Source organism: Ascidiella aspersa, chromosome 4 (assembly GCF_963924565.1).
Source record: "Ascidiella aspersa chromosome 4, kaAscAspe10.2, whole genome shotgun sequence".
NCBI classification, from domain to species: domain Eukaryota; kingdom Metazoa; phylum Chordata; class Ascidiacea; order Phlebobranchia; family Ascidiidae; genus Ascidiella; species Ascidiella aspersa.
Window position 1 is genome coordinate 11,485,614 of NC_139450.1, and position 14,896 is coordinate 11,500,509.

Here is a 14,896-nt window from a genome sequence, read left to right on the forward strand (position 1 = left end):
GAAATTACGACGTCACTTTATTTAGCCTCCATGAAAGCGGCAAGCGACAGCAAAAACGCAACACGTTTGTTCACCATTTTTTTATTTTGCAAAAATCCCGACTGTATAGTGTTTACTGTTGTACTTAGGAATTATTGCAAATATTTTATTTAGTGTTTAAAGCTGGTGGACGTCTGTTCAAAAAGTATGGGCCATAAACTTAACCTTTGTATAAGATGAGATGTTTTATAGAAATATTAAATATCGCCAACCCCGAAAACCCACCGTTAATTGTTCCTATATTTCTAATCCTTTTCCATGATAAATGTTCCATACTAAAATGTTAATCCCTAAACTAAAAATGTGCTATGGGTTTGGAAATATTCCTTAGACATTTCTCGCATAATTTTGCAGTCTTATTTTATGAGATCCAAATGTGATATATATTATAATGGCATCATCAGGGCGGATCAAAGGTGGGGGCTCGTGGTCATGGCCCAAATTGTATTTTGTGCCTTTTTTAAAGTAAATGCAAAAAAAATTTCTCGCTACGCACGAATCTAGTTATTTTGCTAAGATGCCATGGCTCTTTGTTCTAAATTTGCTTTATCCCAAAGGCATCGTACCTACGTCCTATCGCATCTAAAATAAAATTTTGGACACCTTGACCTTAAACCAGTGTTTTTCAACCCGTGGGATGGTACGCACTAATTGTGCGGATGAAAAAGATTGTAATGCGGATGAATGTGCGGACAAAAATGGTGCATAATATTTTCTGTCATTATGTGTAATGCAGTAATCAAATAAGATGGTGCACCCACTTATGCGCTACAGGTACAGTAATACAGTCTCTCAGCGGTTCATTGCAGCTTAAGCTATTTATTTTATATCGATTTTCCAAAATAAAAAAAGTGTGGATGGAAATTTTCCGAAATAAAAGAAGTGCGGATGGAAATTTTCCAAAATAAAAAAGTGCGGATGAAAATTTTAAAGGTTGAAAAGCACTGCCTTAAACGACAAAAAGGCGCTTTGCGCTAATCGATAACATCGTTATAGCTTCTGTATTGAAAGTAACACCTGTTCAATCTAAAGCTTTAACCAAATAAACGAACTGCGTTGCGTTCTAAGGTTATACTTTCTCTGACGTCACGTTTAGATGTACCTTTGTGACGTCACGTTATTACGTAACTTTGTGACGTCATTTCTAAAATAATGTCAACTGGAAAAGATGTTTAGGAAACTTTCATGCATATAATTCCGCACTAAAAGTAATACACAAACCCAAAAAATTTTGATTTTATAACTTAAGCAGGGGCTTCGTTTCAATATAGTTGCTTAAATGTATATTTACCTTTATTAGCGAGGGTAGGCTATGATTTAATGCATATTTCTACGAGAAGTGTGCTTGTAAATTGGCGTTCCACTGTAAGCCAATGTTGTGAAACTAAATGCTATAATGACTTGTTTAACGTACAGATTGACAATACATACGAAATGGCGTGTTCGTGTTTTTATACTTCAATAAAGTCTGAAAATCCAAAAATGTCAAAAATGTTGGACAACCTTTCTTTTGCTTTAACCAGATTGCCGTCAAAACGGTCTACAGTCCACTTTGCACTTCACAACGGGGAAAATGACATCAAGCGCAATGTGGGAATTACGCTTGGCAGCCCATCATCATTATTGAGTACAAATCCCACTGATATGAAATGAATCCGAGCGAAGGCTATGAGCACTTTCCACTTGATCGCTATTACAACAAGCCATTGTCGCTCGCGGCTTTAGCTGGAGTTGTCGCTTCCGACAAGCCTGTAGTGACGCTTTCGACAATCCGCCGAACGTTCCAAGTCGCGAATCCGGAATACCTCAGCGCGGAACTATGCGACTTCGGCTCGGGGCCGCGCTCGTTCATCAGGTTGCGGCAATTGTAACGCGAAGGGTGTTGGTTTAGAAGAAAAAACAGCGGCGCGCAAATGATGATTTGTAACGGCCGAGTTTGGACGACGGCGATTGCTTTTAAGGTACTGACTCACCGCCACTGTTTTGTGGCGACGGGCGATTGCGTGTAGTAAGCTTGCGGTCCCGGATTAGGGCCCTGCCGTGTGTATACGCCCACTGGGTGTGTAGTGCTTGTATACAGGGCTATTTACACCTGGACAAGGGCACCCCCCTTCTCCTGTGCCGCCGACGATGCCCAGCGCATATAAAACGTCACGAGTCGACGCGATTGCGCGACAGTGCCGGAACGATACGCTTAGAATATCGACACAATTTTGGGTTGTGTGGTTTGGCGTTAGAAAATAGTTTTATTTTATTTGGTTGACAAATGTTCGTCCTAGCGGTTTGAAATAGTCTTTATTACACACTAACGTATTTAACAAAGCACTTGAAATGCAAGGTGTAAGTTCATTTTCGATTTACAATATATTATTTTAAATTATACGGGCATTTATACGGAGTTTAATAAAGACGCAGTCAATGACGATTCTACAAAAGCGCACAGTTGAAATTAAAACTTCATAAAAATAATTTACTCCAGCTTTTAAAGCGAAAGAGTTTCTTTGTAACTTAAGTTGATTTTGTCTTGACACAGAAATGAAAAGTCGTTCCCACCGAACTCACATTCCTTGTTCGAATACGTGTAGTGTGCGACAGCGCAGAAACAGCATTTTGGAAAAGATTTACGGAAACGGGCGTCTGCAAAAACAACGGTTGCTGTTTAGCTTCGTGTTGTTAGGCTCGTTGTGCGGGAGGAAAAGCCAATGAATGTCAGATATTGAGTTTACAGAACGCGCGCCTGTGAAAGATGAATGCGATTAGGGGTGGAAGCCCCGGTCTCTTGTTAGCCTAAGTCGCCAAAAATCGAGTGCAACAGTTTAAGGTTTAAATGCCCCACGAGAAATTTATGTGTCGTGTTGTTTTAGCATGGCTCTCGGATTTAAGTTAACCGTCCGCTGATATAGCCCGAGATAGGTTCGGTATTAAAAGGTAATATAGTGTATAGCGGCGCTACACCAAGTCGATTAATAAAAATCGGTTTCCAGTAAACATGCCGACCGTTTGACGATGCGATTTGCGTCGAAGTAGCCGATTTTCGAGCTTCGAGAACGAAGAGCAAACAGCAATGAATGGTCGAGTTGTTTCTGCGAGTTTTTACACTGGAGCCGGGCTTCGTATCGCGTTTGGAAATCAAGAAGCGGTGGAATATAGATAAGGCAAAGCCCTCTATTCATCGCCAGTTTGCCGTTATGTAGACGTACGTGGTAGCCCCGGTGTCGATAGAAATGTTTATTTTTTATTCTAGTTAAAAATTATTTTTTTCAAAATAATTTTTGTGTAATCTTTGTCATACTTGGTAATTGGTTAAACTGAATATATTGTATTTATTCAAAAGCCAAAACTATACACCAAATTCAGAATTTTTTTTTAGTAAAAACAGGTACTTTTGCATAATTTCTCGGACTGCAGGCTTTTTCTCACTATAAAACGACGAACTTAAAACGAAAAAAATGCCAATCAGCTCGACTCAACATCGTCTCACCAGGGAACTCTACAAGCCTCCGCCGAAATCACTGATGCAGATAAGACGGGATGCAGAAGGCGGAAGTCCCAACGTCAATTCGAGCCGGGAAGGATCCCCTGCTTCAAGACTGACGAGGGAGAAGCACCTCGACAGTTTCTACGGAAAGAGAGTATGGGAATCAATGCTTTTCGCGGCTTAAATAGTTGAAAGATAATTTTAGAAAATGCTCTAGTATCCAAGACACCGTAGTATTAAAATAACGACGTTCCTGTAATACTACTAGCATAATTTAATTTTTTTTTTGTTACAACAAAGCAAAAACTCAGCACCGTGCACAGTGCGCCTTAAAAAACTCTAGTATTTTTGTTCGAAAATTTTCGGGTCTCGAGTGGTTTGCTTAGGCAACATGCCTTCTGGTTGCACATACGTTCACTAGTTTGCAAGCAACTGTAAAAACTTCTCTTGACGACATAATCTGGTTTTGATTTGTATATTTTTAACACGAAGGCCATGGAGCGATAGGCTTCACCTTGCAGTTAAACGCCTCTCTCAACCAATTGCCGTTCACCCAACGACTTTCTGTAATAATTTTCAGACAGCCGTTGTCGGGCCGGTTACCGAGTCGGCGTCAAACGCGAACGGCAACGGCGGAATGCACGGCGCCGAGTCGGCGGCCGCAGTGGCCGGCGGATACGGTCAGAAGGGTGCGACGGCGTCCGGGCCCGCTTGGCCGCTGTTGGCCCTACGGGGATGCTGCTTCCGCTCATGCTGCCACTGTCACGGCCTTTGCTGCACCGGCTGCGGCTGGTTGTCCTTCTTGCTCGGTTTGCTTCTGGGCGCTCTCATCTGCGGCTTGATCGTCGGTCTTGTGCTCGACGCCCAATTTAGAGGTAAGCTTGTAACGTGTATTAAGTGTTATACATTGGAGCATAATGGTTGTAAGACGTACTAAGAATATCAAATCCCATACAAAAGTAGGTGTCATTTTAACGTTTAAATGATACCTATACTTTTGTATGGGATTTTACATTCTTATGAAGTGTTATACATCATTTTTTAATCTTTCTATCGATGGCAACCGCTTGTCAGAAAAATAAATGTGTTAACATCAAAGTGTAGTTTTAAACGTAAAAAATCGTATGTTTGTTTTCAGCTATTAGCTTACTTGCGAATTATACTTTAATAAGAAAAAATTGTGATCATTACCTTAGTTCTTCTTAATATGAGTTTTTGAGTTTGTCGTATAGAGGCTTTATGTTTTGCCAAATTTTATTTTTCAAGCCTCCCCGCGTAAACGACACTGCGGTTGTCGTTTAACAGAGATAATTTTTCCCAATGGTTTGAAACAAAACAAACAAAAAAAATTATCATAGTTTATTTTTAAATTTATATTTGTTCTTTTAGATGTTATGTGGTTAATTTAACTCTGTCATTTTTTCCCTCAAGGGTAACAAAACTAAAAAGATCCCACGATATGTCGTTAAAGCATAATAGGATAATCAAAGTTTTCTTTCGAAAACCAAAATCTGCCTGAATCCGAATGGTGAAAACAAACGGTTCTGGTTGCACATCAATGATAAAGATTAGACTAAGTACAGAACTTAGTAAACCGAAAATCAGTTTGTTTGGATGTTATAAAAAGATAAATATATTGCGCTATAACAGCATCTTCAGTATCTAATAACATAACACAACATAAGTCAAGAAAACGCTAATAAAAACCTAAACCAACTGTTCTAGGCAAGTGGTGCACTACGCAAGACGCAACTGCTGCAACGAAATGACGATGTATTCAGTAAAGTAACGTAACAACTGATAAGATAGATAAAAGCGCGCCATGAAGTGGAAAACAAAAAAGAGAGGGCAAAATAGATAAAACTAAACAAAACAAAGTAAAACAGCGCATGTTGGAGTTACACTTATGAACCTCTATTGAAAAAACTCTGTTTTGTTTTCACACCAGCTGAAACTATGTTTTGTTTTCACACCAGCTACCAGTGCCGCTGCCGATACGGAACCCATGGTAGGTTGCTTCCAAAGCCCCTGCTCGTCGGCCAACGCAACATGTGCCTATTTGGCCAACAACACCCAAATCGACTGCCAGTGTGGACCTCAAGTTGGAAGCGAGCCAGTTTCGTCAGGTATAATCTTGTCGCTTTTTCTTGTTGGACCAAGCGATCAAACTTAGGAACCCAACATGGTGAACAAATATGAAGGTGTCTACAATGCACCAACAAACTTTAAAAACACAAGTTGTTCAAAGATAAAAAGCTGACTTAGAGCCTTAGAGGGTTACGAAATTAATAAATGTGGCTTTTGATAGATGCCCTCTAAAACGAACATGTTAACAAGTAAGAAATTTTTCAAATGTTTTAAAATAAATTAAAAAGTAAACGAATAAAATCAGTGTTACGATAATTTTGTTACGATAATAAAAACAGGAGTTACGTTATTCTCAGAATTTAACAGGTTTGACCGAAGGACAAACAATTTTAACCGATAATGCATTCTTTCCGGAAACCAAATAAAACGGGTAGTGTCGAGGTGAGAATTTTTATAACATTATTTTTAATATCAATTTATGTTCTTTTAGCTGGAATTGTGGCAGACGGATACCGGTGCGTGATTTACAACAATACAGAAGCTACCACCACTGCTGTACCTGTTACCGTGATACCATAACTCCCTTCGAGAATTACTACACTCGTCGCCTGTCCTGTTGCTGCCTTTCCACGATATTTATGTTAAGCATAGGCCGACCCTGAAGTGAAAAGGCGCACAAAATATGTAAATAGTCCAATTATAATTAATTTATAAATTGTGGATTTCTGTTTTATTTTTGTTTACAAAAAAATATTTGACTTTACAATAAAAATTGTATATTGTTGTATTGATCGTGTAATGTGTTGTGGATTTAAATTATATCAAGCAGTTTGTTAAGGTGCAATTGACAGCAAGTACAATATGTACAACATCCGACCTCAAAGAAAATCGCAGACTGCTTATAATCCCATCATTACGTGTTTCTACCGCCTAAAAGCTATCAAGTATGGCTAAACCTCTTGATGAATTTTCTTGCCGTACCTGTTTTATAAACGAACACCGTTTGTAGCGGGAGAAATACTGCCAGGGGCCAATAGCACTTGATACTGCACTCCGAGGTTTAGTTAAGATTAAAACTGTCTGGAGTAGCTTGCTTATAATTGAGAGGTCAATTTCGGATTTCTGTAGGATTTCATATCAGTTATTAGTGTTAAAGTAAGCAGAATATTGAGATTGAACATTGAATTTTAGCTCTTACTAAATTGTGTTATTAAAAAAGCAAGTAAGCTTTATTGCTGTGCTAACTTTGTTAGCCTTCAGATGCAACCAAGAAGCTTGGTTTTTAAATAACTTCTATATTTTGTACAGCTGTGCAGCAAGGATGTAGTCAGTGTAGCGTAACAGTGGGTTATTAATTTTCGGTTACAAATAACCAACAACATGTCGATTCTTCACTTCGCACTCTTTCTTCAGTCTCTGGCCTTTGTTTTGTCAGTAAAACCTTTGCTGAGAAGAACAGAAGGCGAGTCACCAATTCAACCAGTTACATGTAAGTATAATAAAAGTACTTGTTCGAACGAAAGGGCATTCTTAGGGAGGTTAACCCGTGGCCTACTCCTTCAGAACAACTTTTGAAGAGGTCTACACATTCTACTGCAAAATTTAGGTGGTATATATTTTGTTATGATTGCACCCTGTAAATTATTTTGGTTTCAATCTATAAGAGTCTGTGTCGTTCTCTCGGCGTTCTATTTGAAAAATCTATATCATTGAAAACAAATAATAGTAAACCGGATGTTGAAAAATGTTTACCCTTTTTGACCAATAGGAAATACTTGGTCTAAACAATTTTTTTGTTTATGTTTAGAAACCAGTTTTGTTTAATTTTCTGGACTCGGATTAATACAATTGTCGCTCCAATTACTTTTGTGTAAGCTCTGATGACACTCAAAATCAAAGCATGATATTGTTTGATTTGTATGACGTCAAAATATGAGTGATTTTTGAGCTGAGCGCATTCTCCGCTCACCATTGTCCTCTCAAATCCAACGTTGCTAGCTTGTTGTTTATACTCATCACAGGGTTTTGCGTTTCACGAATGGAGGCCAGTGCCAGATGGAAGAACATCCAAAGCAAAGGTTATCCCAAATCGCTTCTCGTCAAACAGTCGCGCTGCACATGGAGGTAAACATAGTTGACTGCAGTGCAATTGAATTACTGTTTTTAAATGACTTGACTCAAGTAGTTTGGGTAAAACGACTTGACCTAAACTTTGATATGGTTAAAATGTTTTTTGGTAAATTCAAGTCAAAAAATATTTTAATCCAATTTCGCTGTAAACAAGTTGTTAATGGCCTAAATAGGCCGTTAATGCAAGTTAATTTAAGGCATTCAAAAACTTTCTGTCGCAATTTAAGTTTCAACCCTGATATAAAAACATCAAAATTTACTTGTAATACGATGAGCGGTGGTCCTGCATAACGCTATAGTTTGCAATGGCAACAAACATCTTCAGCCCTCAAGGTAAAACTGTGGTCTATGAGCAGTTTATTTGATGATTTAATTACAATTTTGCAAATAATCGGGATATTGTGCAAGGATCTTTGCCGTGCGTGTTCCTTAATTAGAAGATGACAAATGCACAAAATGTTGTTCATGTGGCCGAAACAAATGGTCAATATTTTTTATTTAGTTGAGTATAATTTTAACTCAACAAGGCCATTGGCAAGCTTTGCAGTTATACCTTTTAAGGATTTTTTGCACTTGAAACATTTATTATTAAAGTAGCTAAACTAAACCTATTTTAGTCTAATGAAGTATCAGAAAGAAACCTTTCTGAACGAGGACCGAGTTCAGTAATTTCCGCTTTAACTATGGCATGAATATATTTTTATTTTTTTATGTAGAATACAAGCGGGCAAAGGCAAGCGGGTGCACATCGCCTTCAAAGGATTGCAGCTTGAGGCCGACGACCCTGCTCACTGCTCTGCAAATTACGTCGAAATCGTCGACGAAAAACTGGGCAAAACCCAAGGGCGATACTGCGGGAAATACGCGCCTGGCGATATCGTATCACAGGGTTGGTTTAATTCTGTCCCAGTTATATATGTACCATAAGCAGCTTTTATAAAAGTTTTATATCCGAATTGAAAAAAAATGGTTAATTTTATATGTACGTTGGATTAAAATTACTGTTTCTAAAAAAATTAGATTTGTGTCTGTCGTTGTCGGTTTCTAAATGTTAAAACGTGATTATGGTCAAGATATAGAACCTGTAGGTTGTAGCTTAATGTTCTTCGATTAGCTGTTATTTCTGGAGACTGCCCTGCCGCGCAGGGAGGCCAGGAAAACACAACAAGTGTAAGTTAACACAATAAAGGTTGATTTACAGGGGCCAATTGATTAATGCAATTTTACAAAACATCTCATTATTGCTACAAACCTAAACACTGGCCAATGCCAAAATAGTACTGACAAAATTGATTTTATTATTTTTTAAAAAACCTTAGGCCTATAGTGGGTATATTTGTTTCATTTCAGGCCGTCGAGTTAGGATTGACTTTCAAGCGCAGCCTGGCGAAAGTGACGTCAAGGGGTTTATGATCAGCTTCAAATCTACAAAGAAAAAGCCTGGATTCTATGGTGCGAAATAAAATGTTAATAAGTATGAAAAATCAGCAGTGATTAGAGCGTACAGCTTTTTCAGCTTTTTTAAAAGACCATAGACTTAACTTTTAATCACAGGGCAACGAAAACGTTCCCAACTGTAGGTTAAGTTCCTTCAGTATAAACCAAACAGGCCGCCAAAAAACGACATGAGCCCAATAACTACGCAGTGAGCCACGTATAGAAACAATTGTATATCAACTAAACTGAATTTGTACTATGGTTTTAACCAAAACGTGCTTAGTTTTAAAACAGCCAACGCTTCAGTTTTTGTGAGCCGTTTTAAGACTGCCATATAGTTGTTTTTGTTATACTCTACAGTAGCAACATTTCATAAATATTGTGGTAATTATCTCCTGTATATTGTGTATTTTCAGCGAAAAGAGAATTCGCGACCCAGGCTCCTCCTCGAACTGTTAGACCACAAACTATGTTCATGAGTAAGTTGGATTTCGATACATTGGTAGCTCAATTTAAGAGATTCCCAAATATTTTTTGTAATTTGGTGAGTATGGCATATTTGGTTTAATTTATGAACCCCCCAGATGTCAGTTTATTCGTAAAACCAAAAAAGCATTTAATCTAAAGATTATTTAGAGGCTCTAAAATGGCGTAAATGTACATATAGCGAAGCGTATATACTTGTACAGTCACATTATATGTTAGGAAAATTATGCCTGTTGTGTAAACCCAGTCATGCCCCTTTCACTCAATAAACTAAAATTGAAAAATATGTCTTAAAAAAGACACGCCTTACCGCATCAGCGAAGAAGAGAGGGTAGCTGGCATCATCAGGACAGTCGATATTATCGGGATCGTTATCGGACTTTTCGTCGCATTGGTGATCGCCTTTCTGATCTGGAGGCGCGTCCGAAGAAGAAGGAGGAAGAAGTTAAAACTTAAGGAGAAAGAGAAAGAGTCGAGCGAAAAAACAAGCAAATTCACCGACCTTGACCCAAGCCTGCCTCATGTAGGAAATTTAAGAAACAATAAAGTTTGTTAAATTTGTATAGATATAAATCAATTTAATCAATTGTTTTAAACAATAAATTCAAAAGCACTACTGTTAATACGTAATGCATATTTACCGGTATTTGCTTTTTGTAACGGACAACTCCCATATTGAAGTAACATTCTGTCAGTCTTATAGACAAATGACTTTGGTTAAAATTAAGTGTTTTCATTGAGCATTTTTTGTAAAATTGGGTTATTTGTCCTCATTTTTGCACATAAAACAATTTTCTTGCCCTCTATTGCCTTTTTGATATTTTTTAGTTAGGTAATTGCTCATAATCGGACGGGTTTACCCAATTTTAGCTTAACGTGCAATTTTTATGACAAGCACTTGGCTTGGAATTGATTTCTTTAATTATGGCTTGACTGGGACTTGAGTTGTTATTTATTCCAAAGGACTTGACTGGGACGTAAGTCATTTCAAAATGATTGTTTACAACACTGCATCCTGCTAACAACACTGGTTGTTTCTTTAGAACGAAGTGGATCCTTTTGAGAGAGTAGGCCAGGCGTGTGGCCAGCGTCCGCCCGAGGCACAACAGGGCAACAAAGACCTCCGTCATCAGCAGAAGACCGGCGCATCAGAAAACCATAACAAACAGCTTTCCTTGCCCGTCGCGTCTACAAATAAACAGCCAGCAAGGGCAGCAGCGCACTCCCGCTCATTTCACAACGCCGTCGGTTCGCGACCCACTGGTAACAACAACGCCACGAATGCCAGGACTGACCAGAGAAGTTATGCGAGGCAACACGCTCAACCAGTAACCCACCGCGGACAAGGACCGGAGGGGCCGAAGATTAGAAAACCTTCCATGCGCGAACCCCAGTTTGCCCCACCCGGTCGCACCACCTCTCGCCTACCCACCAGGAGTGTGTCCCAGTTCCCGCCTCCGAAAAATCACAGAGGCCAGACCATCCATCTTCTGCCTCGCCCTGACAAAAGCAACAACAACGTAGTGAAAACAAGTTTCTCGCAGAAGCAACCGCACTTCGGTTCCAATACAACCGGCGAAATAATGACTATTTCCAAACGTCCTTCAGGTAAGCTTCCGGCCAACGGCTTAGTGTCATATTGGATTCGTTTAATTTTCGCAAGAGGATCTAATCTAACGTACATACCCGTGTCTCGGATAAAACAAAAACATGGGTCAGCATGGAATATACTTTTTCCTATAAACCTACGCGTGTCGCAGGTATAGGGCTGAACAAATCATAATAATTTGTGACACTTTTGTTTCCCGCAGGCGGTCCGGCCAATACTTTGCGCCCGAATCAAAATCCAAGGTTTTCTCGTTTGCAATCTTACAACCCTGGGCGCGCCACAAAAGTGGCACAACCGCCAAAAGAGAAGTTTACATCGTTCGTCCAAAATCCGGGGGAAAAATGGAAACTGTCAACGGCACCAGCTAGTGGGCGAATGGCAAATGGAAGGAATTTTGGCAACGCAAGCAGGAATTGACCACAATGTGGTTCGAAGATTGCAAAACTTAACTTGAGACAAAGCGGCTTCGAATATATTGATGATTGCTGTAACAAAAGTTTGTCTTAGTGATAAAAGGATGGACCATAGTTTGTCGCCTATATCGCCGAAACCAAATATTTATTGAGAGATTTTACGTGCCTTAAAATACATACATTGTGTTGCGCGTAGTTAAATTTACTTGTTAACGTACGTGATTTGTCATATTAATAGCAATAAATGTCACATGACTTGTGGCAATATAATGTGTAATACGATTGTTTGTGATACCTTATTGTAAGTTTTAGCATAACAGCCATTGCTGTTTTTAGCCATGCCATGTTTAATGGAATAAACCTAATATAAGATTTGTGCCAAATTCGTGCTCGATGTGCCTCAAAACATTGCTACCCAATCAGCGCAGGTAAATTCCAATTATAATCCAGACTCGTTTGCCTTTTTTACTTGTGAGTTCAGCAGATTTCCTAGGCCAGACGGATTACGTGGTTTCTTTAGTCGCAGGTTTAACGTTTTACATTAGTTGTACGAAAAGTTCATTTCAGCCACAGAACCGCTGGCAGTTTATTATACCAAGGTACTTTAAACAAATGACAAGGCAGGCTAAAATTAAAAAGGCCGTCAGAAATTGATCACGATCAAACTATATATATAAAATCACCCATCGTATTATGAATAAACCTGCATTATTCCCTTGTCCTTTTAAAGTTAAGTTTCTCTTCAGTTTGCTTATTATTTTCGTTTAAAAATATGCGGGTTATCGTGGCCGGTTTGTACAAGACGGGAACAAAAACTTTGAAAGAGGCCCTGAGCATACTTGGTTACGATGTGTGGGATATCGCCGAACAACTTAACTCTGTCGTCGGCGGCCCATTGGCCTGGGAGCACTTGCTACAGACCGACGAGGAACCTGTTGAACAGTTAAAGAAGGTGGAGTATAACATGTTGTGTGGTTGGTGGATATAAGTATTTTAGTTTTGTAGAATAGATAGAAACTTGAAACACGTTTTTTTAGGACGTGAAACTTGACGTTTTTTTAAATGTTAGGAGTGGCAAAAGTTTGAATCAAACGTAACTTTTCATAGAGGTTGCTAAAATGACAGTAACAATAAACTGATTAACACTTAGCCCTTAGAGTAGAAATTGATTGCGCATTAGCCTACTTGGCAAATCTTGTGTTCTGTCACATATTGGCATAGATGTTGGAATATTGCGATGCTGTGACAGACGGACCGAGTGCTTTGCTTGCTGTGGAAGTCGCCCAAGCTTTTCCCGAAAGCAAGGTAATTTCACTTATTGTTTGTTTGAAGTTTACCTTCTGCGTTATAAATTGGTTTTATTTCATTCTCGAATAAAATACTTGGCGCGCCATTTTATTAAAGACAGGCTAAAACAGTAAACAAAACACATGACGACAATAATACATATTAAAATAATTTTTTCGAATGAAAATCGTTTTTATTTAGCAATTGTTTTTCCTCTAAACATACGTAAAACGGGGAAGTCATAGAGTTTCTTTGATATTGACCTTGGCTGTGCAGTTTCACAGTTAAATAAGATCGACAAAAGCAGACCGCTACATAATAACCCTAACTATAATAAATAACAGACTTTTCTTTTAAAATGAAACTTTTGTTGTCGAGCGACAATAAAGTTCATACCTTAAAAACATATTTGACTGTTCATTTTGTTGCTGGTCAATGAAGGAACTAGTACTTTTTGTATTTTAGATATAAAATATACCTTCTACTCGTATCTAACAAAGGACCACTGAATTATCTCAATAGGCATGTACTAAATGCACAAACTCAAACGAGTTGAAAAGGCCTAGACTAAAGGTAACAGGTTACCAGGATAAGTTGTAAAAAGGGCAAAGTTGGTAATTATTTATTTAATCGCGCTTCAAGAAATCCACGTGTCGTGCAGGTGGTGCTGTGCGTTCGAGATGACGAAGATGTCTGGTACAAGAGTTACGAGAAAAATAGAGATGTAAGTGCTTTTATTTCATTCTAAATTACTGGAACTTGATTTCGGTAGTTGCTGTTATAAAAAAAGATCTAATTAGGCCGTACAAAACTTGATTAGGAGTATTAGAACTTAAACAAACCCTACTTCATAACGTTATGTAAGTTTGACAATTGGTAATCTCTAGCACGTTTAAAATTTCGTGTAGCTGGTATGCGTAATTTTCCGGTGTGGCAAAACTCGTTTTAGCTGTAGTACCATATTCTGCAATGTACAAAAGTTTTATAGATTAAACGGTATACTCTTAGCAAACTGTTAATATAGAATCAAGTAGAAACACTGCATATAAACTTCAAACTAGATTTATAATGTGCATTATGGACCATGTGCAGATATAGGTGTAATTCTAAATGAATAACTCAGCGATGGGTGCCGCCCTTGAAAAGTTTGCAAAACCTTGCTACCATGTCTTTAAGCTATTGAAAAATAAATTGCCGGATTAAAACTTTTGTAATAACTGTTAAAACAAAACAAACACAAAACTAATAGTGTAGAAGTAGGTCCAAACGAGTGGCTAAATTTCCGTAAATTTACGGAGATATGAAAGAAAGGAAAGAAGTGGAATTGCTTAAAGTAAGACTATATCCTTACAACAGAATGTGTTATCCTTCTGTATGTAATCACTGTTTGGGTTTCTATTTCCAGACCTTATACTTCAACGTAATTCTCCACTTTCTTCGTCTTCTCTCCCCTACTGTGCGCAAGCGCTTCGACATCATGCGCCTCATCAACGATAGCTTGTCCAGCGGTCGTTTCGGCAAGGGCCCGCACTACCTTACCTACGGCCTCAGCCCACTGCTCTGCAAGCACGCCTACCGTGCTCACAACGCTTACGTGACCCAGTCGACCCCACCCGACCGACTGCTGCGTTTCAACGTCAAACAGGGCTGGGATCCTCTATGCGCTTTCTTGGAGAAAGATATTCCCGACCAGGCTTTTCCACACGCTAATAGAAGCTCATACAGTGCATCCCTTGCCGGGATTTTGCAGCATATCCGGTGGAATTCGGTAAAGGAAACGCGAACCAAAGTGATACTCGAAACTGTTTTCGGCCTTCTTGCTATCGGATTTACTTTACTGGCTGTAACTATCGCTTTCCACCTGTAAATACGTATTTTTTTTAAATAATTTCTGTTTGGCTGTCTGGTAATACATGAAAATACCGTGCA

General features: G+C 38.8%; 2 protein-coding genes across 2 annotated transcripts; both read left to right on the forward strand.

The window, feature by feature from the left end:
- Positions 1-6,924: 6,924 nt before the first annotated feature.
- On the forward strand, positions 6,925-12,008 carry LOC146147845 (uncharacterized). Its single transcript, XM_083387946.1, has 8 exons — positions 6,925-7,094; positions 7,627-7,729; positions 8,452-8,624; positions 9,086-9,187; positions 9,589-9,651; positions 9,958-10,181; positions 10,702-11,266; positions 11,470-12,008. Exons 1-8 carry the CDS (start codon positions 6,986-6,988, stop codon positions 11,682-11,684), a joined length of 1,554 nt encoding a protein of 517 aa, XP_083244072.1. The 5' UTR covers positions 6,925-6,985; the 3' UTR covers positions 11,685-12,008.
- Positions 12,009-12,452: 444 nt separating this feature from the next.
- Positions 12,453-14,834, forward strand: LOC146147846 (uncharacterized). The gene is made up of 4 exons (XM_083388431.1): positions 12,453-12,632; positions 12,902-12,985; positions 13,629-13,691; positions 14,373-14,834. The coding sequence occupies exons 1-4, from the start codon at positions 12,453-12,455 to the stop codon at positions 14,832-14,834; spliced, it is 789 nt and encodes a 262-aa protein (XP_083244557.1).
- The last annotated feature ends 62 nt before the right edge of the window (positions 14,835-14,896 follow it).